This window comes from Mauremys mutica, chromosome 1, assembly GCF_020497125.1.
Source record: "Mauremys mutica isolate MM-2020 ecotype Southern chromosome 1, ASM2049712v1, whole genome shotgun sequence".
Lineage (NCBI taxonomy): Eukaryota > Metazoa > Chordata > Testudines > Geoemydidae > Mauremys > Mauremys mutica.
In genome coordinates, this window is record NC_059072.1 from 136,773,441 (window position 1) to 136,797,010 (window position 23,570).

The following is a 23,570-nucleotide window of genomic DNA, read 5'->3' on the forward strand; positions in this document are numbered from 1 at the left end:
ACTGAGATCTGCTTGGCTGGAAAACAGACAGGCCCATTGGCTGCTATGAGTTCGCTTATGAGCTGCAATAAATATTGGTCTGGGACAGGCTGGGGCTTATTGGCTGGTCTTGCCTCAGGCCTGAGTTAGTGGAGAAACAGAGGCCCTTGTGAAAAGGTTACAGGGCAGGTTTCCAGGTGGGTGCTGAATCGCCCTGCCATCCAAGGGGTTGGAGGCGATGAGGATAGGCCCCTCCACAATACATTTATTGAAGGGAGAGAAGTCCCAAGCCTTTCCCAGCTCTGTCCTCAACAACTCCCGTCCTTTCACTGTGCTCCACTTTCCTGAGGTGTCTTGCTTGTCATGACTCTGTAAATATTGTACATTCCTTAAATTAGCTTTTAATTATAAATGTCACTTTATTCTTTTAGAACGTATGAGAATAGAAATGGGTGGTACAGGGAGAGTGCTTCAAATCAAGCCCTTTCTCTTCCCTCTGAACCAGGTTGAATGCCTAAGATGCCATTTTTGGTCTTCCCTCACTTCAGAAACACATTGGTATAGGACGCTTTGAATGGTGGCAGAGGTTGAAAGATCACCCCTCCGCAAGTGTGTGTCTATTCCAATTGCAACGTAACAGCTTGTTATACTACAGCCCTGCTAAACCCCTTTGCTTGGACTTTGTCTCACAGATATGTCATCCCGGCTGTGGTGGTGAAGAGCAGTCCCTCTTAAATATAGGTCTGATTTCTTGTGTGCCACACACCAGATCCCCGACAATGTACACTTGGAGACCTAGCTACATTTAGCGCTGCAGCTCAGACTGACATTTAGCTGAATGCTTCAAGCCACCCTAATCAGTCCCAACAATTGAAGTGGTTGAGAGGAATTGTAAGATGGATGTTAAAATCTTCACTTAAAATATGCTGTCTCTTGAAACTCACTTGTGTATCTTCCACTGCAGTGTGTAATAGGGCAGCTGGTGTCAGTCCTCTGGTGTTTATGTAATAAGAAGGAATGTGCCCTGGAAGGACTTTAGATGGGGCCTCTGTTCAAAAACAAAATAAGATGCAGACGTACCTCAACCAAACCGTTTCCATTTCCTGTCTATAAAGTGGGGGGCGAATTGCTGGGCCACGTGCTGCCGTTGCTGCTTTCAAGGGTCAGAGTCAGCACTGCTATTCTAACTTTCTCTCTTGGTGCGACTGCTTTTTAGCAATTCACTCATGGTTGACAATGCAACAAGGAGTTAATTTCCCTTGCCCAATATTCATGCTCTAGCACTGTGACTCAGTTTTGAAAGCAAGCCCTAGACTAATTCAAGAGGCATGTGGGGTGGAAAAGAACTGACGGGGGGAGGGAAAGAAGGCTGAGTCGGGTTCCATCCTGCCAATGTTTGGGGAATCCCACAATTGTGGGCGATTCCTAGGATCTGTTCTGGTAGCTGTCCACAGCTGAAGGCCCAGACAGTAAGCTGCTGCTCTTAGCTTTTTTTCCTCCTCAGTTTTGAGAACACCAGGATTATGGTTTCATACACTCACCACTCCCCACTTCTCCCCATCTGAAATGCTGCTTAGCTTTAGGAGCCAGGGGGAGCAAAAACAGAAGTTTTTCAAAAATAGAAGGGTGAGGTGGGGAAAAAAAGGAACAAGCAAGGGATGAAAGGAAAGCAGCAAATAGGTAGGAAAGAAGGGAGATGGTGGCAACTGTGTCCACCAATGGAGCAGGGATCCCATCCACCAGTGTATCACATGTAGGAGCTCCAGTAAAAGACTAGGAGACACTTGGCTAGCCCCAAGCTGCTGTTTGGAATTCTAACCAAAGCATGTTTAATAGAAAATTTTAATATCGTATTGTCTCTGATAGGTTAGTAGCAGATGCTTTAGAGAAAAGTGCAAGAAACACCACACTAGACCATTAAGAAATAATATGCGCCCAGGAGAAGCACTCTTATACAATTAGATGTTATCTGTATCAATGTGTCATCTTTTTTCTGAATCCTGCTAAGCTGTTGGCTTCAATGACATCCTGTGTCCCTGAGTTCCAGAGATTAACATGACTGGGGGGGCGGGGAGGAAATAGCCTGTTGTAATTTGTTTTTCTGTTTTATATAGATTTTGATAACCTTCCCCCACCTCCCCCTTTATTCCTGAATCTAATCTTGGGAGATAGAGCTGCAAGGGCTCTGTAGCCTTACCAATAAAACAAAGGGAGGATGGGTGTTTTTATTAAGGTGGAATCACTAGGGAATGCTTAGATTAGACCGTAAAGCCCCACTGGTTAGCACCAGCCTTTGCATTTAGAGGGACACAAATCTCAGGAATTTCTAACAATACCTGGTAGTATCCTTCTAACCACAAAGGCTGGTGCTAGCCAGTGGGACTTTAGGGTCCAGTCCAGGGGTGGGCAAACCACGGCCCTCGGGCCGGATCCGGCCCCTCAGGGCTTTGGATCCGGCCCATGGGATTGTCCCCCGTGGTGCTGCAGGCCCCACACCGGTCTCAGAAGCGGCCGGCACCACTTCTCTGCAGCCCCCCAGGGGCGGGGGGGCAGAGGGCTCCATGTGTTGCTCTTGCCGCCAGGCACTGCCTCCCGCAGCTCCCATTGGTTGGGAACGGGGAACCATGGCCAATGGGAGCTTTGGAAGAGGTACCTGGAGGCGCGGCAAGGGCAGCGCATGCGGAGCCCTCCACCCCCCCTTCCCCCAGGGGCCACAGAGCTTTCCGGAACGGCGCAGCATGGGGCCAGGGCAGGCGTGCAGAGAGCCTGCCCTGGCCCCGGTTCGCACCGCTGCCACCCCAGAGCCGCTTTAGGTAAGTGGCACGGGCCGGAGCCCGAACCCCTCCTGCACCCCGCCCCCCAACTCCCTGTCCTAAGCCCTCTGCCTGCACCTCCTACCCCTCCTGCACCCCTACCCCCTGCCCTGAGCCCCCTCTCGCACTTGGCACCCCTCCTGCATGCCAACCCCCTTCCGAGCTCCCTCATATGCCCTGAACCCCTCCTCTGCCCCAATCCCTTGCCCTGAGCCCCTTCCTGCACACCACATCCCCTCCCACATCCCATACTCCCTCTTGCACCCCAACCCCTGCCCCAGCCCTGCATACAATTTCCCCACCCAGATGTGGCCCTCGGCCCAAAAAGTTTGCCCACCCCTGGTCCAGTCTAAGCTTTTCCTAGCATGATTCCACCTTCATAACACCATTTCCCCCTCATCCCTTTGTTTTACGGGAAAGGAGACCAAACCCTTGCAGCTCCATCAGATAACATTCTCAGAATTTTTGTCTATAGCTTCAGACAATAGAGTGCTGAGTGTGACCCAGTCCTACCCATCTTAATTAGTGCACTAATGATTTATGAACTGTAGGGGTTTTTTTCCATAAGGGAAAAGTATAGAAAGTAAATATGAAAGATATTAGGTTCCAGGTTGTCCATGTCCTTGGGGCCAATGCAGGACTGTTTCCTCAATTATGGTTTCTGTAGTCGATCTTGTCTCCAACCAGTATTAATGGGTAAACCCTACCTTCATGAGCTTTTATTTGATAAAACTAATCTGTTTGGGGTCCCCCAGCCTGCTAATTAAGTATATCTCCCCTGTCTTTAGAAAATATTCTACACAAGTTTTGGGTATTCCTCCTCCACTTGAGACTTAAAAGTCCATATTTACCTCTATACCTTTTCAAATATTGCAGTTATGCTCTTTCATGCCTCTTCCTTGGTGGTTATTTGCCTAAGGCCTAGATATTTAGGTTCGAATCCTTCCTCAGATGTCAGTCCCAAACTATATAACCAGGTTTGCTGCTGTTTTCTTGACTCCCCTCCATCTACTCTGTCCAGAATAGAATATGCCAAGTGTGATCACGCTGTTGTTATTCCCCTCCACCCCCACACCCCATGATGTGATATCTACAAATACAGCCTAAAAGCATACCTGTGATTGCATGCTCCCTTTTGGCACACACTAGAGGGGAATTGTATCAGGTGCAGCGGCTTCTGTTCACTAATGCACATTCAAATAGAAAATGCAGAAATGAAAAGGGGATACAATCATCTCCCACTGGTTTCAGAGCAAAAATGCAACTGTTTGCTAGTCAGTTCACGTTGAAATACTAAATGGAAGAGCTAAGTTCTGATGGGTCTAAGTAGACAGGCAGGAGACCTGAAGGTGAGATTTTCAAAAGCAATGCAGTGCTTGCCTAAAGGGAGTTTAGTCATTAACGGCAATGGGAGTAGCATTAGACCAATGCTAAGTGCTTTTGGAAAATCTCAGTCTGTATGGGCAGCAAAGAGGTAAGTACATAAGAAGCCTGTCAGTGAGCTGTGTTCTACTGGATGGAGCATGTGGCTGAGAGGCAGCAGACTTGAGTTCTATTCCCACTTATTTTCACCTGTCCGTGCCTCAGAGATTCTAAAGCCAGAGGGGACCCTTATGATCGTCTAGTCTGACCTCCTGTATTTCACAGGCCAGAGAATTTCACCAAATGGTTCCTGCTTCAAGTTATAACTTCTGGTTGAGCCTCAAGTTTCCTCATCTCTAAGGAGGAGATAAATTTGCCTCTAGAGTGCTTTGAGGTGATGAAGTGCTACTTAACTGCTAAGTATTGCTGTTACCCTGAAACTGAAAAACATTCAGTGGGCACGAGGGCTCTCTTCCTTTTAGTTTACCTGCAAATGTCCTTTCAAGATTCCTTAGTTCATCTGCTCCTGCTTCAGCCCCAGCTGAAGTCATAGTTCTCTGTACATGACATCACAAGTGGCTGCTGTGGAAATTGATCTGTGCAATGCAGCTCTCAGGTAGGAGGAGATCCAAGGCCCAGAGGTAGATGGGAAAACAAGAGAGCATGAAGATAAATCCTAGGTCTGCACAGGGGAGCAAGGCATGGAAGGAAGAGAGAGGGCGCAGGAGTGAGGCCTGCACAGGAGTCGAGCAGCCACTCATTGTTTTCCTCTTTTGAATATTTTTTAGCCTTTGTCATTCTTTCAGCCTTTGCAGCATTTTGTTTTTGTTCAAATGAAACCCCACCATCTGCAGTTCTGGAACTGGGCTGGTAATAGGCCTGAAGGAGAACTTTAGAATGTCTCTCAAAATTATGACCTAGGCATCATTGTCTAATTGCAAATCTCAGAAGGTAAAACGTCTGTGGGGAAGGTCTGGACTGTGCTCTATTGCCATCAGCTTTATAGAAAATCTGGGTAAGTATGACTGTACTATAGTCACTATAACAACAAGTAAATACACAAACGCCCCACAGAGCTAGAGCTCTGCGGACTTCCTTACATGGGAAACGAGCTATGTCTGAGAAGGTAGTCCCCTCAAAGCCCTTCTTTGGGATGTCCAAGAAGGTGAGATCTTTGTGCCCAAACAGTTTGCCTGGAGAAAATGTTCCATGCAAAGAAACAGTGACTTCTCCAAGTGTCTGGAAGGGTGTTTGTGGCAAGACAGTCTCTTTACAGTCAGCAAATATTACTTTTGTTCCTGAAGTTCTTCCTCTATGGAAGAAACCTATTGATCTGAGAGAATGGTCTTTCCATAGCCGGGCACCTAATTCTGTGTTGAATTCCACATTGACAGAAAAGATCCCACTTTCTTTTTCATTCCAGAAGCTTAAGTACAATTTCTGTAGAACCCTATGGGTATCATCCCTAGTCCATGATAGATCATATTTCCTGAAGGGTTCATTTCAAACTAGGAACTGAATAGGTGCCTAGAGCAGGATTGGCTTTCCTTTCTTCCTAGAGTGGCAGTGCACAATACCCGCAGAGAACATAGAGTGCAAGCTAAGATGCTGTGCAGGACACATCTCTGCAGAGTGGGTGTGGGAGCCCTGTGCTTGCATGCCCCGTTGCAATGAATCTTCTGTAATTTGTGCTGTTTACAGCAATGCTGGTGACTTTTAAAGATTTCTCATTTCTTATGGTAGTGTCCAGGGGCTAACTAAGAACAGTGCCCCCTTGTGCCAGGCACTGTACAAACAATAATAGAAAGTCCCTGCCCCCAAGGAGCCTACAATCTGAATAGAGAAGGTAGACAAAGGGTAGGGGAGAGGGATAGAGCATACAAGCAGAGTGAATGATGAGATGGTACCATTTTTTTTAATGTGTTTTGTTATTTCAGCCCTTTCAGTGTTAGGAGAGGACTAGCTAGCTGGCAAGACAAAGGACAAGAGGGGGATGGAGGGGTAGAGACAGTGAGGAAGGGGTTACAGAGGGGAAGGAAGGGAAGGGCAGGAAAGGATGGAGCAAACAGCCAGTCAGCACATGGAAGAGAGTGCAAATTGCAGAAAGATGTATGATGACAGCATCTGGTCATTTGGTCCCTCAAGAAGGTACATACCTTCACACTAAGTAAACTGAAGTTATGGATACTCCCTCTAGTGTCAGGTGCCCTCTTGGATAGATGTGAACTGACTCTCCTCCCTCCTCCCTTGGAGGAAAACAGGTATCTCTGGATTGTGCTGTTTAGTGAGATTGTCCCCATGGAGACTCTTTGTAAATTTCTGGCAGTACAGCATGCTAGTTACTGGGACAGTGGGTGAGGTGGAGAGTACTTTAAGCCTTGCACTACTCTCTGTTCATAGCAGTGGGAAATGTTCTGTTTCTCTCCTATTGGGAGCCAGGATTGGAATAGCAGGGCGCTGCAGGGCAGGACTGGGGGGCAATGGCAGAGCTGGGTGGGGAGCCCAAGACTGGGATAGCAAGGGGATTCAGGGCAGGACTGAGGGGCATTGGCAGAGCTGTGTAGGGAAAGTTTACAGCTGAACACTGCAAATTGTACCTGACTTTGCCCACTGTATTCAGGAGCTGCAAGCTATGACAAGAACATTGGGATGGTAGAGGTCTTTACTGAGGGCTGGTTTTCTCAAATGTTTTCTCCCTGCTTTTTCCCAGCTAGGCCTTGTCTGGGATCTCTTGCAGATGACCACTTGGGCAGACCGTGAGTTCTTATGTAAAGAGAGGCATACTGCATGGCCAGGGTTTTCCCCAAGAGCTTATCATAAACTGGCAGTTGCAAGACCACCATGCACAGACATCAAGATCAAAGTTCGTCAGAAACTGCGCTGCCCCTGGGAAGACACTAGCCGCTGGCACATCTGGGGATACCACACCTGGCTGGATGTAGGGAGGCTGCCACCACTCTTCCCTTCAAGGCCAGACATACCTTATGACAGCAATGTGTGGCGATGGATTACTGCTCCCAGGACATACTGCATGCCCCAGCCGCCCGTCCCGCCTCCCTCAGAGATGGATGGGAACACTTACCTCAAGTTCATCGCACAGGGAGCTCTGTTTTTAGACAAGAAACATACGGAAAGAGCTGTGGCCCAAATACAGAAAGAGCTACAGGAATGCAAGCGACTGAAGATGATGAGCGAGTGCCGAGCTCCCCCCATAAACAGCCAGGGAAATATTTTGCCTCCTCAGGACTTCAACCGGTAAGGAGCACTGATTTCCTCGTGCCTCATCAGTTGCTGTGGAGCACATGGCAGGGCATGGAAACTTCACCACCAGCTCACAAAGGATTGGTGGGAGGTGGGCTTCCATCTAGCATTGCCCATTATCTGGCATTGGATAGCTGGGCAGATTTTATAGACTCCGATTTTATAATTCCTGGGTTACGTCATCGTGATAACATTGCTGGTGTCTCCCCTACACAGGAGCAGCTGAGGGCCAATGGACTGTGCACTGCATTAGAAGAGTGCTTGTTTCCAAGTCATTTGTTTGATCTTGGGCAACAGTAATCAGTGCTCTGTCCTCAGATTTTGCCTCTGTAAAATAGAATCTGACTCCATTATCCCTAACACTAGAAGGGACCATCAGCTATGTTAGATATTAGGGAAATCTTTCTAACTATGAGGGTAGTTAAGCCCCTCACTGCAGTTTTGAAGAACAGGTTGGACAAACATCTGTCAGCGATGGTCCAGGTTTATTTGGTCCTGCCTCATCACAGGGGGATGGGCTTGATGACCTCTCAAGGTCCTTTCCAGCCCTACATTTCTATGATTCTGTCTGTCATCTAGTCTGACCTTCTGTATATCACAGGTCACCAACACCACCCAGCCATCCCCGCATTAAGCCTACCAATCAGAATTAGACCAAAGTAGGCCATCCCTTAGGAGACAACACTTCTCTGTATCACTGGCAGAGAACAGGCAGGATGGAGCAATGGTCCCTGTAATGGCCAGGAATTCGTGTAGTGAGCTGTACACAGATAACACTCCCCTTCCTTTGGAAAGCACTGAGATGTTAGAGATGAAGAGCTATGGCAGGGGAAAGGAAATACAAAGGGAGCCTCCTTCTAACCACCTTTTCCACATGCAACCCTGTGCTAATAGTGACCAACAGCCCCTTCCCCTGCCTAGCACTACACTCCTCAGTACCCCCGATGCTGTCTTCAGTTCTCCAAGGACCAATGGTGGATTAATGCACGGGTCCATGTCTAGTGGCCCTGGCCAATTTGGGGGCCCCTGCAGGAGTACCAGAACCTGTAAACCTGTATAGAAGTGGGGAGGTCACTGGTGCCAGAACTGTGGCCCTGCTCCTCCTCTTTCTCCCCCCCCCCGCCCCCCCGGAGCCCATCCCCTGGGCAGGCTGGAAGCTGGAGCCAGGCCATGGTAAGAGCCTGGGCTGCTGTGGGGAGCCCTGGGTGGGGGGCTCAAAGGCAGTCCCTGGCCAATGTCCTCTCTGGGGCTCCCCACAGCAGCCTGGGTTCCCTGAGTGGCTTTTACCATGTCCTGGCTCAGGATTCCAGCCTGACCAGGGCCCTGCGGGGAAAAGGAGGAGCAGGAGGCAGTGCCCCATGGCAAGGGGTGGGGTGGGGAAATGTTCTTTGTAACCAGGGTCCCAATAAATCTTAATCTGCCTCTGCCAAGGATAGCCTGGTTCTCTCCGAAAGGCTTAACCTTAACTCTGAGGAGAAAGCTTAATCCCTACAGAGCCGAGCACCCCGGGCTTGAGTTCCCTGAGCACTCACTCGAGTAATGCTTTAATCCTTGGCATGGAATGCCACTGCCAACGTGGAGCCAAAACTCCACGTCAGCAGCTGAGCTGCAAACACCATCCTTGCCCTTGGAGCCCTGACTAGCTAGGGGATGGCCTCTCCACACCGACCCCAGCACAGCCTTAGCTGGCTATAGAGCTGGCAGAAAATCACACCCCTGCTGACAAGGTCTCTTCCTACTGGAAGATGAGGATGCCATTCAGGTAGAGGCTACAGGAGAGGACATGTGCAGCAGGTACAGGAAGCAGCCTGGGTGTGTGGCCACCATGGCCTGTCTACACAGCCTGTACTGACAGACTCAAAGTAGTGGGGCTCGCGCTGGCACTCTGAAAAATGGACAACACTTTGAAGTTGTGGCTCAGGCTGGCACTTGGGCTCTGAAGCCTAAGGAGGGGAGTAGGCTTCAGAGCCTGAGTCTCAACCACAGCTTCAAAGAGCTGTCTACACAGCTGGTTTTAGAGCGCTGGAGCAAGCCCTGCTAGCCCAAGTCTGTTGACCTGGGCTGGAAGGCTCAGTGCTGTGGGCTGCATGGTCATACCTTATGAGCTTGTGTAACCACCACATGCAGAGAGCAGGGCAACCTAGAAGAACACAGAGATGTTTAGAAGAGAAGTGTGGTAGTTGCTGAATGTACTTAGTGGCTATTTCTAAAGCTGTACTGAAAGTTTCCATTAAGGGCAGGCAGTCTTGCAGGTACCACACATTCACCCTCTGAGAGCAGAGCCAATTGGAGTTCAGGTGGAAAGGATTATAAATATGGGAGTTGCAGACAGCCCGCCGGACTTAGCGACTGATCAGTGCAGGACCAAGAGATGTGTCTGCGGTGGAGGCTGTATCCTAACACCTGTGCAGCTTTGGACAGAGGTTGAAGCTCTAGAAACTGTGTAGACTGTTGGTTATGGGACTGGAATTGCTGTTGGCTGCATGGAGCTTCTGACAATTTTGCTGAGGAGATTCTGAGGTGTTTGGCAGGGTACTGAGAGGCTGCCATTTTCCTTGGACACTGGAGAATCCAGATGACACCTACATTTTATGCCAAATCTCAGAGGGGAATGTATCTGCATGTGTGTACCAAAGTATAGAAGTTGATATGTTCTGTTGAAACAGGGGACTGATCTATATAACAACAAAATGGGGAAGTTTGGATAAGTAATACCAATAGCTTGACTCTAGAGTAGTTTTAAGAAATTATTAAAAAATACTGTTTGCAAACATTTGTGTACGTATTAAATGGTTGTTCACTAAGAAGCTGTATGGTACTCTCTCTCTCAAGCTGACCGGCAAATGTTAATACTGATATCCAGGGGCTTTGCACACCATAGCTCTGAGGTTAACTCTGTGTATGTTTTCTTTATACTTTTCTGCAAAGAATGTACTCTGGTCTGTGCTTCTGCAGAGCAGTAAGCTGCGGTGTAGGAAAAAGGAGAATGTAGTAGTTATACATATTACCTCAGCACTCCTCCAGCCTATTACAATTGACTACATGCAACAATCCCCCAGAGCCCATGGGGAAGAAGGTGTCATGATCTGTGACTACAGGACCAATGTTGCTGAGCTATTTGGACTGTTTGTTTGCTGACAATGGTGTTGGAGTGATTCCTGGGTGTATTCCCACCTCTCCAAGGGCTGAAGGAGGGATCCCAGCCCCAAGGCAAGGGGTGGGAGTTTGGAAAAACGTAACTCCAGGAGAGAAGCCCCAGCACACCAACAAGCAACTTCTTCCTGCTGTGGAAGCCTGGCTCAGACACCTCCCCCCCACTTCCTGTTAAGGTTTCATGCTGAACACAATCATCAGCTATTTCCTGTACCAATAAGTACTTTAAGTAGAATGACCACTAGAGAGCACTCACAGCATAGAAATTAGGAATTAAACATATTAGCTCATCTATGCAGCTCGGGTTGTTTCAAGTACAGTAGATTTCCTAGTGCTGTGTCCAGCCTAGCTTAGAAGTCCCAAGGGATGAGGCTTCCACTACTTCCCTTGGGAGACTATTTTACAGCTGCCCAAATGCATCTGTCCACCAGGAAGTTTCCTCCGCCTCCCTGATATTCTGCCTAAACGTTAGTCCATTAGTTTCATACCATTATTCCTCATTATACTGCCATGAAGCAGCTTAAACAATTGCAGGCTCTCAGTGGTATCCGAGTGACAGGCAAACATTACTCGAAGCCAAATTATCTCAGTACTGTAGACCCTTAATTCTCTTTGTTGTGTTCTCTCCCCTTTGCACGCACACATTGCTGTGCCTGCTGGAGCCCCTGGAAGATGCCTATTCCTTTCAGACAAGGAGGTTCAGGCTAAGCCTGGCTGTAGGACAGGACACCACTCCTCCCTAGTATTGATCAGGGGATCATGCTAATGGCTAGTAGGTCTGTACTTCTATGAGCAGGTTCTCCATTCCTGTGATTGGGGTCAATCTTGGAGAATGTTCTCCAGCAGACAGGGAGACCTTTACCCAGCGTAGCATGGTAACCAAGTATATTACCCCCTTCTACAGAGAGAATTAATATTTACAGGTGGACCCTAATAATCTACCATCCCTCCAATCCTATGGGAGCTAGCTAAGTCATGGAAAAAACAGCAATTTGTCTGGAAATTTAACACATTGATCCTCCCTTCCTTTTCGACAGATACAGACACCTGACTGCAGGAAGAGGCCTGCAATCTCTCTCTGTCCAGCTGCAGCCAGTCAGACCTGCAACTAGAGACTGCTGGGATTGGCCTTGCCCCAGCCTCCAACCCCATTACCAGGAGGCAGCACAGAGACTCACCTTGAGGAACAACAGTCCAATCTATGAAGAGTTGCTGCAGAAATACCAGGAGCTGGCTGTGTCTGGGACATAAACAGGGGACCGTAACACTGCCAGCAAACAACCCAGAACTCTAGAGGGGCTAATTCTAAGACTCAAGAAGGCTGTTGGGAGCTATAAGCAGGGGACCCAACTATGGGGGACTGCTCAAGCCGTTATGTCAGAGGACAGCAACCAGCACCCCAAATACAGAGAGTGCACTGGTGATGCAGGCAGGATCTGCCAGCGATCAGGCACCCCCAAAACAGCAAGATACCTCTGCCACTTGATATCAAATATCATCATCCAGGAACCTCCACCACAAAAACACAAATGCAACTTGGCTTTAAAACAGCTTGGGAGTCCCCAGCACTGAGGCACAGCTGCAGCACTTAGGTAGTACTAAGTCATGTGGATTGCCCATATTTCCCTTTACGTCTTGGATTTTGGATGTTTACCGTTGAGCAGGCCTGCATTCTGATAGCCCTAGGGTCTCTGGCACCTGCCCAGGAAGATCTCCTTCTCTTTCCAGCTGTGAACTAGGTGGGTGCTGAGCTTACAGGTATCCCCAGCTACAACCAGGAAGTCCTGTTGCCCCTCTTCAAGGTTGTCCACATCAGAGATCAGGCCCTTGATTCTTGTATAAAATGCTGAGTAGGTGGGTTGAAGCTTTCAGTTTGATTTGTGGTGGATGGGAGCTGTAACAAGGCAGCGTGTGGTGCTTGGTTAGGATGAGTGGGAGTGGCCTGTTACTAGGAAGAAAAGTTGGTCAGTATGTGTCACTTAGTCTTTCTGTCAATGGTAGGGGGAGGTGTGTGGCTTGGTTGACATAGGGGTATGGGGGATTGGGAGGGTCAGTAACGGGGTGCAAGGCCTGGCTGGCATTGAGGGAAGGGATTCTGTCCCTGGGAGGAGAGCTCAGGGTGTATGTGTGGGGTGGGTATCAGGGCAGAGGGACAAGTCAACATGGTGTCCAATGGGACAGAGACTTTGCCTGACATGGGAAGATTATACCTAGGCAGAGGATTCATGAGGCATATTTGCCTGAGGGGTGGAATGCAACCATGAGGCAGGATCATTCCACCTGGAGCACAGCTTTCTATATGTGGGTAGGGTTTGCGTCAATCAAACTTTCCATCTTTAGATTCAATATTTTATTTTCCTGCCTCAGGAAGAGCTGGGCATACCAGTGGTAACTCTCCTCTTCCACCTCCTCTTGTGGACTAGGCAAATACTTCAGAGCACATCACACACAACGGAGTCATTCGGTAACATTCCCCTGCTCTTACTGCAGAGCACTTTCCACAGCGATGCCACACGTGAGAATTCTGAGACCACCATTTAGGAGAGATTCTAGGTAGACCCAGGTTAGAGGGCTTATTCCTTCACCATCTCACTTCCCTGGTCCTCGCATAAACAGAGAGCAGCAATATCTGAAGGAGCCAACAATTCAATGTTTATTGGGGTGAACTTCCAGCAAGCAATGATTCCAATTTCCTTCCTCAGTGTCCCCCTTTCCAGCTCTGACACTACAGAGCCTTGCCTGTGTCCCTGTTCCCATTCCCCCACCCTTAGCAAAACATGATTCCAATGCCCCTCTCCCCCACTTCCTGATTGACTGCAGACTATATAGTAAAACTTGAGTTCTGCTTAGCTCTGAAACCAATCATTTTACTGAAATTTAACTAACCAATCCTAACATATTGTAACACGATTATCTAACCAATTATATCCCATCACCTTAATTGGTTTACACCAACAAAATTAATTATACAGCAGACAGAAACAATCACAGAACCAGCAGAGATTATACAGACAAACAATAGGGAAATGGGGACTACAGTGATAGAACAATAAAGAAATGAGATTTTCACACCCCACCTATTGATAAGTGAATTCTTGCCAGACAGGATACTATCAAACTAAGTTTTCTTTAAATCTTCTAGGCTCTTCCCTTTCTCTGGAGGTGATAGATTGGATCACCCAGGGCCATCCTTACCCATACGCAAAGTATGCAGCTGCGTATGGCACCAGGAAACTTGGGGCACCAAATTTCTGGGTGCCCTGTGCAGCTGCATACTGCTCCAGCCCCTGCCCTGCCTTTTCCCCAGCCCCTGCTCTGCCCCAGCCCCGCTTCTACTCCACCCCTTCCCCAAGGCCTTCACCCTGCTCTGCCCCACCTCTTCCCGCCCCAGACAAGCCTGAATATTTATATCCTAACACCCCATTATCTTTAGGGAAAGGGAATCTTTTTAAGGGCCTGATTTGCAAAGGAGCTGAGTGCCCACAAATCCAAGTGAACTCAGTAGGAGCTGCAGGTGTTCAGTGCCTCTGAAAATCTAGCCCTAAGGCTGGAAAAAAAGGCACAGGGAGAGCAACTTACCAGTCAAGTGACTTCCTTCTCTTGTCCTCCCTAAGTGGGATTCCTCCTGCAGCATACTGGACTGATGGGAAGGGCCTTGGCACTCATTGTGTTAGGGAAGTAAAGGTAATTCATAACAATTGCTTCCTGCATCTTGGCTGATGGAGCAAAAATAGGAGTTTTCTCCTTAAGGAAGGGAAAGACGTCATTATACTAAAGAGACATCAGCCCTTGAGGGTGAAAGCAGCTGTCAGGGCTCCAGCACCCAGCAGAGGGGACATCAACGTAAATAGAACCAAGAGGATCTACTTTACTTGCTGAAATTCCCGTGGAAACATCTATCCCAGGAAAGATATAGCTTTTTTTCTACTCCTCATGGCAGTGCGATAGAGTTAGAACTGTCCCTGTCAGCTGACAGCAGGGTACATTGTGTGTCCTGAAGAACTGCAGAAACTAATTCAGTTTCCTAAGAGTTAAATATTTGTTTAAACATAAATCCCAAAGAATGAGGTCAAAACACCAGTGTAGCCAGTTTAGTTGTCAGCATTCTTCTATCAATTGCTCTCCTGCACAGCACTATGACAAGTTTAATTCAAGTTAGGTGCATGCTAGAACATACATTGCAACAATGAAACCTGGTGCACAGCTTTCTGTATGTGGGTAGGGTTTGCGTCAATCAAACTTTTCGTCTTTAGATTCAGTATTTTATTTTCCTGCCTCAGGAAGAGCTGGGCATACCAGTGGTAACTTTCCTCTTCCACCTCTTCTCATGGACTAGGCAAATACTTCAGAGCACATCACACACAATGGAGTCATTTGGTAACATTCCTAGCCAGCTGGAACACATCAACTAGTATGGACCCCAGCAGACTGCACAAATATATTTGATAAATAAATAAAGCACCTCTCCCACTTCCAAAGGGCCCCTTATCAGGGCATTTCCTGTCGTCTTATACTAGTGTATTGCTTGAGTTTTCCTAATGAACACTGATTGGAACATTTTCCCTGTTTCCTCCCCCAGCTCACAGACTGTTTTGCAAAAGCTCCCTCTTCTAAAGGTGCTGGGGCCGTGTCTTTTCCTCCAGCACATGTATGTTGAAGACAGATATCACTGAAAAAGCCCTTAGATATTCAAAACAGATGTTTTATGAAAAAGGAAACAAAAGTTGCTAGACTGTTGGCTGGAAAGCTTAAAGAGATTCAAGAGCAACGTATTATTCCACCAATTAAAAACAAATCAGCAAAAGATAGTTACACACCTTAACAAAACAAGTGTCATTTATGATAAAAACCATAGATTGAAAACCTTAGATACTCCAAGCTCTGAAACTATTCACCAATATCTGGAAGTAACAGGCTTGCCAAAGATGAGCAAAACTGATAAAGAAATTTTAGAGGAAGAAATAACAGATGAAGAAATGGTAGATGCAATAGCAAGTATGAAAAGTCATAAAACTCCAGGACCTGAGGGCTTTCCACCTTACCTTTTTGCAAGGTATTTAAGGAGGTATTAGTGGGTCCCTTGAGAGTTACCTTCAGTGACATTCTGTTAAGGGAGGAACTTCCACAACCTATGAAAGAAGCTACTGTGGTGCTTCTCCCTAAAGTTGGAAAAGACCTACCTTATGCAGCTCCATTAGACCCATAGCACTGCTGAATCATGGCATAAGGACTTTAGCAAAAATATTAGCTAGCCAATTGTGGTCCATGCTCTCGGCTTATATAAATCCTGCTCAAACTGGATTCATTAAGTATAGACAAATGTCAGACAACATTCAGAGAGTACTTGGAACCATCCATAATGCCAGATCTAAAAAAGATCCATTTCTCATGTTATCTCTTGACGCAGAGAAAGCCTTTGATAGGAACTGCCTGTTTCAAGTCTTGTGCAAATGCACTTTCCTTAAATGGATATCTGCTCTTTACACCAGCCCCAAAGCAGCTGTGCGAGTTAATGGGGTTACAGCTCCTGTTTGAATTACACAGCGGGACCAGGCAGGGATGTCCCTTGTCTCCTTTTTGCACTGGTCATGGAGCTTTTTGCACAGAGGATAAGGAACAATGAATTTTTTCACAGAAATAAAACTTGCAAGAACACATCAGAAAATAGCTTTATATATGCATCTGATGTAGTAGTATTTTTATCTAAACCAAATATTGCCCTAAAATTAGTTTCTAGAGAAATCTGGGACTTTGGGAAAGCAGCTGCAGTTAAAGTAAATTATGCCAAATCTGAAGTGCTAGCTATAAATTAGCTAGATTCTGAAAAGTCATTCCTCAGGAAAACATGTGGGCACAAATCGGCAACAAACTCTATAAGACACCTGGAAATTCAAATCTCAAACAGCCTAGAAGAGCTTTATGACTTAAATGTCAAATCACTACTTCAGTAAATGAAAAAAGATCTGGACTGTCTTTCTTGTTTCAAAATCTTCCTATAATCACCCCAGATAAAACCCTAGCAGGAATACAGAGGATGTTCTTAGAATTTATATGGAATAAGAAAAGACCAAGAATGGGTACAGATACTATGTACAGACCTATTAAACTATCTGTTCCAAATATTCTATGGTATTATCAAACCAGTCAGCTCAAAGCAATAGTGATTTGGGGATGCTGTAAACTCAGCCAAATACTAGGTCTTTGGTGAACAAGGAAGTTGTGACAGTGGAAACATTGCTAGACCACCATGGATTAATTAATTTAAAAAATTTATATTGCTCCTTTAGCAAAGACAACTCTATATGTCTGGGTTAGACCTGGAGACAGGACAATTTTTTTCCCTAGCCAACGATACCCATTGCAAATAATCCAGATTTTAACCCAAATCTCAAACTGGAGAGCTTCAAAGATTGGGAGACCCATGGAATACCACACGATTGGCCAGCTATTCAGAAAGGAAACTTTTCAAACTTATTTGGAGATCAAAGCTAACTTTAACTGTCCCACTCTTCCATGGTAGCAACACTTTCAAGTCAGGCATTAATTATCTCTCTCAACTTTCTAGAGAACCTGTTTTATACAGAAAGTTCACTTTAATAGAAGTGATGGCATCTGATCAATTAGGAAACAAAAAATTATAATGAATGTGTATCAATCTTTGCAGATAACTTTCCTAACAACAACAACAAAAATAAAGCCCACATATGACACTTGGATATTTGGTTACCTTTTACACAGTACTCAGAGTACGTTCACCTGAAAAAAAAAAAAAAAGCACACCTGTCCATTTTTAAAAAATATTAACATTTGATAGACATGCCTGGTTTGTGAAATGTGTAATCAGGGAGGTCACTCTGTTTAATAAAATCGCTAAAAAATAACATATCAGGGATGTTGTAATGATGCTCATTCTATAATATGGTAACAGCATAGGGATAGCTCAGTGGTTTGAGTATTGACCTTCTAGACCTGAGATTGTGAGCTCAATCCTTGAGGGGGCTATCTAGGGCAAAAATTTGACTGGGGATTGGTCCTGCTTTGGGCAGGGGGTTGGAATAGATGACCTCCTGAGGCCCCTTCCAACCTTGATATTCCATAAACACCCTGTTAAAAAGGTTCCTCTATAATCTCCTTAAACAAAAGCTCACTATTGTAATTATTGATTTGTTTCTGCTATTTACAAAGCAAGGATTTGTGATCCCATTAATACTTCCTAAATAAATAGTAATATTTTTTTTAAAAAGTCACAACTAGAACTGGAAGAAAATTTCTTTTGAAGCTCTTTCCTGTCCCTTTTGTCTCCTTTTTTCTGCTTGCAAAAAGGAAAAAGGCAAATGGGATGGGGAATGCCAAAACTGGGGGCAGGGGAGAGTTTTCTTTCAGAGCTAATTTGTTTTTTTGGTCATTTGTGGGGAAGGAGGCTTGGTTAAAAAAAAAAAGAGGACTCTTTAAAAGACAAAAATCTTTTGAAATGTTGTTGTGAATCATACTTGGAATTTTTGACCTGCTCTGCATGCAACCTTCTGCAAAGAGCAAATATATGTTCAGTCTTGCTGACTGATCTGGCATAAAAGCAAACAAAGAGAGAAAGAACCAATATTAAGTCTCCATGTGTACGTCAGAGAGTGAGATTCTCTGTAACAGCTGCTGGCCTGAATTGTCTCACAGAGAGACACACTGTGCAAGTAAAGGTGCAGTACATACAAAGCAGCCTTACATTGTACGTTGCTACGTACGCCACACTTTAACATCAGGCTATTGGTTACCACAGTGATGGATGTGGTAAAAGAACCTGAAGAGAATAATATGTAGTGCCACCATGAGGGAGAAAAAAATCTAATGTTTTTTAAAAAATTAGTTTAATCTAATCTAGGACCACAAACACTAAAATATTTTAATCATAAGGCCTCATTTTAATTTTTGTATAAATCTAAATTAATAAACATGGCTCTTAAATGGGGTCACTACAGATGAGAGTTAAGGTTCTTTAGGAGCTTAAAGGTGCTTTTCCATAGCTTAACGTTTTTAGATTTCTTTAACTCTGAATTTCTTGGGTTTTGGGACTTTTCTGCACTTGAAAGTTCTTTCAGATTAAGGTAAAGTGTGAATTTTAAAGTGCAATAGCTATTCCAGAATAGCATAGTCCAGTTAATTTCCCCTTATAGACAAGCCCTAAAACACTTGCTTTAGGGATAATTACAAAATCCCTGTAGCGTATTATACCTACGGTGACCAGAAGTCCCGTTTTTAAAGGAACAGTCCCATTTTGGGGGACTTTTTTTTATATAGGCGCCTATTACCCCCCCTCTGTCCTGTTTTTTCAGTTGTGATCTGGTCACCCTAATTATACCCTCAATTACTGATATGTACTTTCAACCTTAACGCCATTTTAACATGGTTTTATCTGGGCATACTAAATTTATGCTCAGTCAGCCTATCATGTAGTGCAGGGGACTAGACTAGATGACTTCTCAAAGTCCCTTCCAGTTCTGTGATTCTATGGTTCTATGATCATTCCACATGCAGAACAAAATAATTAGAGAGAGAATTGTTTGTGGCTAGGAGCATTTGGCAGTTCCCTTCCTGAGGCCTGTTACTTTAATACTAATGCTTTGCTGGAGCAGGAATCTATCTTCTTAGCATTGTCATCTATTGGTTGAAAGCAAACATGACAGACACCCCAGTCAATGCTTCTCTCCATTTCTCTTCAGCCATGTTCTCCTTTCTAACTCCTCTCCTGGGCATTTTCCTCTTTGCTCCATTCTCCACCTTGTCTTGGTTGCTGTCTCTCTGTGCTCATTCCATCTCTCCCCTTAGCCACTCTCTTATTGCCTTGTTCACAGGTTCCTCCAGCTGGCTCTCCATTACTCTCTGGAATCCCTGCCAAGGAAGTGGCCTCTCCTGTAGTGGGACATATTGAAGACTTACACGGGGCTGCTAGGAGCAGGTGTGGTGCTGCCTGTTTCTCGCCCTCAGTTCTGTAACACTGACAGACCCTGGTTGTTGGTGGGTGGGATTGAACTGGGGACCTCTGGAGCTTAGCGCAAGAGCCTGCCTGTTAGCTAAGGCTATAAAGCAAGCTCATTTAACGCTCTCTAAGTGGTCTCAGTGCCATTAGATGGGACAGAACACCACACACAGGAGGTGTGTGGGTTACACTCCCACCTGCCTTTTGACTTGGGCTTTTCCTCATTGTCCTCACCTTGGCCTTTTACCTTCTATCTAGGACAATCTCACAGTGGAGCAGGTATTTCTTTGGTGCCTGCCCTCCTTGGTCCCAACTCCTCACACCTGGATTGGGATGAATCCCGCTCCCTCTCTTTCCTGTTTGATATGTTGGTGTTTGTAAGGCTGCTCTCTTTGTAGCTCCCCTCCCCTAGCCCCAGTTCTTACTTTGTGCCCTTATTAGTCGCTTTTCTCTTCCTCCTGCTTCAAAGGCCTCGTGGGTCCCCTCCGGCTCAGCAGCTCTTTCCTGACAGTCTGTAAATGTCATTGCTTGGCAGTCTGTCCTCCACCTGGGCTCATCTTACTGATAAAGTTACAGAACAAACCTTTGCCAGTCCTCATGCCTTCAGACAGTAACTGTGTCTTTAAAGTTTTGGAAAACTAACAAAGTTTTATGTATTTAGCATTCAGCAACAAAGGTGAACAAAATAACTTCTTCCAATGAGGTGGTACCAATGCCCTAAGGGCCAGTGTTTGGTGACTGGTGAGACCACTGCAAATGCTTTCAGGATCATTACACTTTTCCTAAGAACTCACCCCAGACCAGTGATCAGACAGATGGTTTACTCCCAGAAGCACCACCCTGCCACTAGTTGGCAGCATCCAGGAGTTACAATCTACTACCACTCTGCCCCCAGTTCTGTGGGAGATCAGCACTTAAGACAGCGGTCCCCAACCTTTTTCTCTGGTGGGCGCCAGACGAAGGACCGTGGCGGTGGTTGAGTATCCGCCGAATGGTTCCATCATTGATGAGAATGAGATTAGGAAAAAATATGATTAAAAAATTCTTATGACTGTTTTGCTGAAAAGCTCTATTGCCTCCAGGCTTTGGAGCAGGCATTCAACATTGTAGGGGGGAGGGGGTGCTAATATCCAGTATGTGCCTTTTGTCATTCCTGTGAAAATTTGTCCAAGTTATAAGCTGCCTAAAAATCTCAGCTCCCACATAGAATATCAGGGTTGGAAGGGACCTCAGGAGGTCATCTAGTCCAACCCACTGCTCAAAGCAGGACCAATCCCCAGTCAGATTTTTTGACTCAGATTCCTAAGTAGCCCCCTTGAGGGCTGAACTCCTAACTCTGGGTTTAGCAGGCCAATGCTCAAACCACTGAGCTACCCCTCCCCCTATGCTTAGTAGTAGAGATTTCTTCAAGTCTGGCAGTTAAATTCTCAGACGTCTTTCAATACTGAGCATGCTCCATCACAGGACTACGGGGTGGGGGTTAGGCAGAATTTTACATGCAGCTGCTCCTTCCAGCTGTGGCACTGGATACAGGAACTGAGAGCAAGAGGACTCTCTCTCCTGTGCTCTCAGTGCTTCAGCTGCTGGGATTCAGGCAGCATGGAGTAGAGCAGTGGTCCCCAACGTGGTGCCCGCGGGCGCCATGGCGCCTGCTGGGGCATTTATGTGCGCCCGCCTAGTGCCCAGCAGGGGACCTGCCAGGGACAGAGAACTCAGGCTGCGGGCGCGGTGTTCTCTGTTCCCGGCAGATGCGGGGCCTGCCTAGTTCCCAGCAGAGGAGAGAAGCTGTGGCCCCACGCCTGCCAGGGACAGAGAACTCTAGGCTGCAGGCGCTGGTGTTCTCAGTCCCCGGCAGGTGTAGGGCCCACCTAGTGCCCAGCAAAGAAGAGAATCTGGGGCCCGGCACCTGCTGGGGACAGAATACTCCAGGGCTGTGGCCACCGATGTTCTCTGTCCTCGCAGCTTCTCTCTGGCTTCTCTCCTGATTCATATATTATGTAATATTAAATATATTTTTCTTATATTATTTAATGTACAAATACAAAATAAGCCTTGAAAAATTGTTGGCGCCCGCCACGCTCTTCTGAAAACATGAATGTGCTACTGGCCACAAAAAGGTTGGGGACCACTGGAATAGAGGGAGGAAGCAACCTGAGTGGAATGCAGGTGGGGGGGAGGAGAAGGAGCCGGAGGATCCAGGAGATGGGTGGGTGTGGCTAAGAGCAGAGTGGGAGGGAGGCAAGAGCCAGGGCAATGGGAGGTGGATAGGAGTGGGGCAGAATGGGGGCACAGTAGCAGAAGGGTCTATAACCACTACACGTACACGACCCTCCAGCACCTGGAACTGAACCCAGGAGTCCTGAGTCATAATATTCACTTACGGTCAGCAAATAGTTGTGAAACATACTGGTAAAGCATGTCTCATTGTCTTCTTGTGGCTGGTCCACACAGAGCAGCATTTCTCAAACTGGGGTCCACAGACCCCTAGGGGTCCTTGAGGGTATTCCAGGGGATCTGTGGACCCTGCTGATCAACTCCTCCCGCTCTTTCCCAGTGCCTCCTGCAAACCAGGGAACAGCTGTTCAGCAGCATGCAGGAGGCACTGGGAGAGAGGGGGAGGAGTGGGGACAGGGCATGCTCAGCGGAGGGGATGGAAAGAGGCAAGGAAGAGGAGGGGCAGGGGTGGTGGGAAGGGGTGGAATAGGGACAGGGTCTGGGGCTGAGTGGGAGGTTTGGGGGTCCACAAATTTTTAAAAATCAAAATGGGGGTCCTCAGGTTGCTAAATTTTGAGAACCACTGAAGTAGAGGATATTAGCCTACTAGTGCTACTAATTATTCCACTGTGCTGTGGGTCTAAAGGCCTGAACCCTGCTGATGACCCAAACTGGGGGGCTGTCTGGTTCCACAGGATAGAATTTCTATTTTTTAGGATTTTTTCTTTTTTTAATTAAGAAAAACATTTAAAAACTGTTAAAAGAAGGTTAAGGTTGCAAAGTCAAGCACTCAGAAGTTAGGAATTGCCATATATAAGGTTGCCTGTGAACCATTCAGATAGTATGGTTAGACTGCATCCAATGCATATGCACAAGGGGGCGCAAATTAAAGTTGCACAAGCAGCCTGCATTCTGGCATTTCCTAACTTTTGAGTGCTTGACTTTGCAACCTTAATAATGTTGTTTGCAATCTTTTAATGTTGTTTTTTTATGGAATTATTTTTTATACCATGGTAACATTGAAAGCCCCCAAACAAGATCTGGGCCCCAAAGTGGTAGGGATTGACCACAGTGACTGTATCTGCCCCAAAAACCTTATAGGCTAACCAGACAAGGCAGGCAAAAGGTGGGAGAAAGGAAGTATTAGGATCTCCATTTTGCAGATGGGGATCTGAGGCACAAAGAAACTAAATAACTTGCCCAAGGTCATTAGAGAGACAAGGTGGGGGAGGTAATATATTTTATTGGACCAACTTCTGTTGGTGAGAGAGACAAGTTTTCACGCTTACACAGAGCTCTTCTTCAGGACTGGGTCACCTCTAAGGTCACACAGGAAGCCTGTGGCAGAACGGAGAGTGAACCCAAATATCCCAGTACCAAACCAGTGCCTTCACTACAAGGACATCCTTCTTCTTATACTCTAACATACTCTTTAGATTCATTTAAGATGCACGACACTAGGGAAAAAGTTGTGGTTTTTTTACCATGTAAGTTAGTGGTCATTAATACGGGGTACAATCCTAGTATGGACAAGGCAGTTGTAGTTTTCACACATTAGCAGGCTGAGGTAAAATTAGACCGTTTTCCCCCGGTGAAGACAAGGCCAAAAGGGCCAGATGTAGTGCACGAAGCTCTGTAGTTGAAGGGAGATGTCTTCACTCTGTTTTCTGTTACATCTCTGAATGTTTTGTAGCAGGGCTAATGATTCTAACACCACCGTTAATAGTACTTCATTACCATGCAACTAGAGATAGCTCATTTATATGCAGCTGAGCTCAAGATAGTGAAATCGATACATACAGAACACATCATTAAAATAA

The 23,570-nt window shown here is 46.3% G+C and overlaps 2 protein-coding genes across 4 annotated transcripts in view; one reads left to right on the forward strand and one right to left on the reverse strand.

Moving 5' to 3' along the window:
• Nucleotides 1-114: 114 nt before the first annotated feature.
• Nucleotides 115-23,570, reverse strand: part of ITFG2 (integrin alpha FG-GAP repeat containing 2) — an 84,198-nt gene continuing 60,742 nt past the window's right edge. The window contains exon 14 of one of the 2 annotated variants that reach the window (XM_044997307.1): nucleotides 115-348. In XM_044997307.1, the coding sequence (XP_044853242.1) occupies nucleotides 115-348 (234 nt within the window). Of the gene's footprint in view, nucleotides 1,028-23,570 lie in introns of both variants that reach the window. The other variant, XM_044997315.1, reaches the window with a different exon arrangement.
• TEX52 (testis expressed 52) lies at nucleotides 4,746-12,431 on the forward strand. Of its 2 annotated transcripts, none has more exons than XM_044997419.1 (3): nucleotides 4,746-5,169; nucleotides 6,869-7,409; nucleotides 11,606-12,431. In XM_044997419.1, exons 2-3 carry the CDS (start codon nucleotides 6,892-6,894, stop codon nucleotides 11,817-11,819), a joined length of 732 nt encoding a protein of 243 aa, XP_044853354.1. In that variant the 5' UTR covers nucleotides 4,746-5,169; nucleotides 6,869-6,891; the 3' UTR covers nucleotides 11,820-12,431. The 2 variants fall into 2 exon arrangements, with proteins under 2 accessions (XP_044853354.1, XP_044853353.1); XM_044997418.1 differs by having other exon boundaries at nucleotides 4,747-5,169; nucleotides 6,865-7,409; nucleotides 11,606-12,430.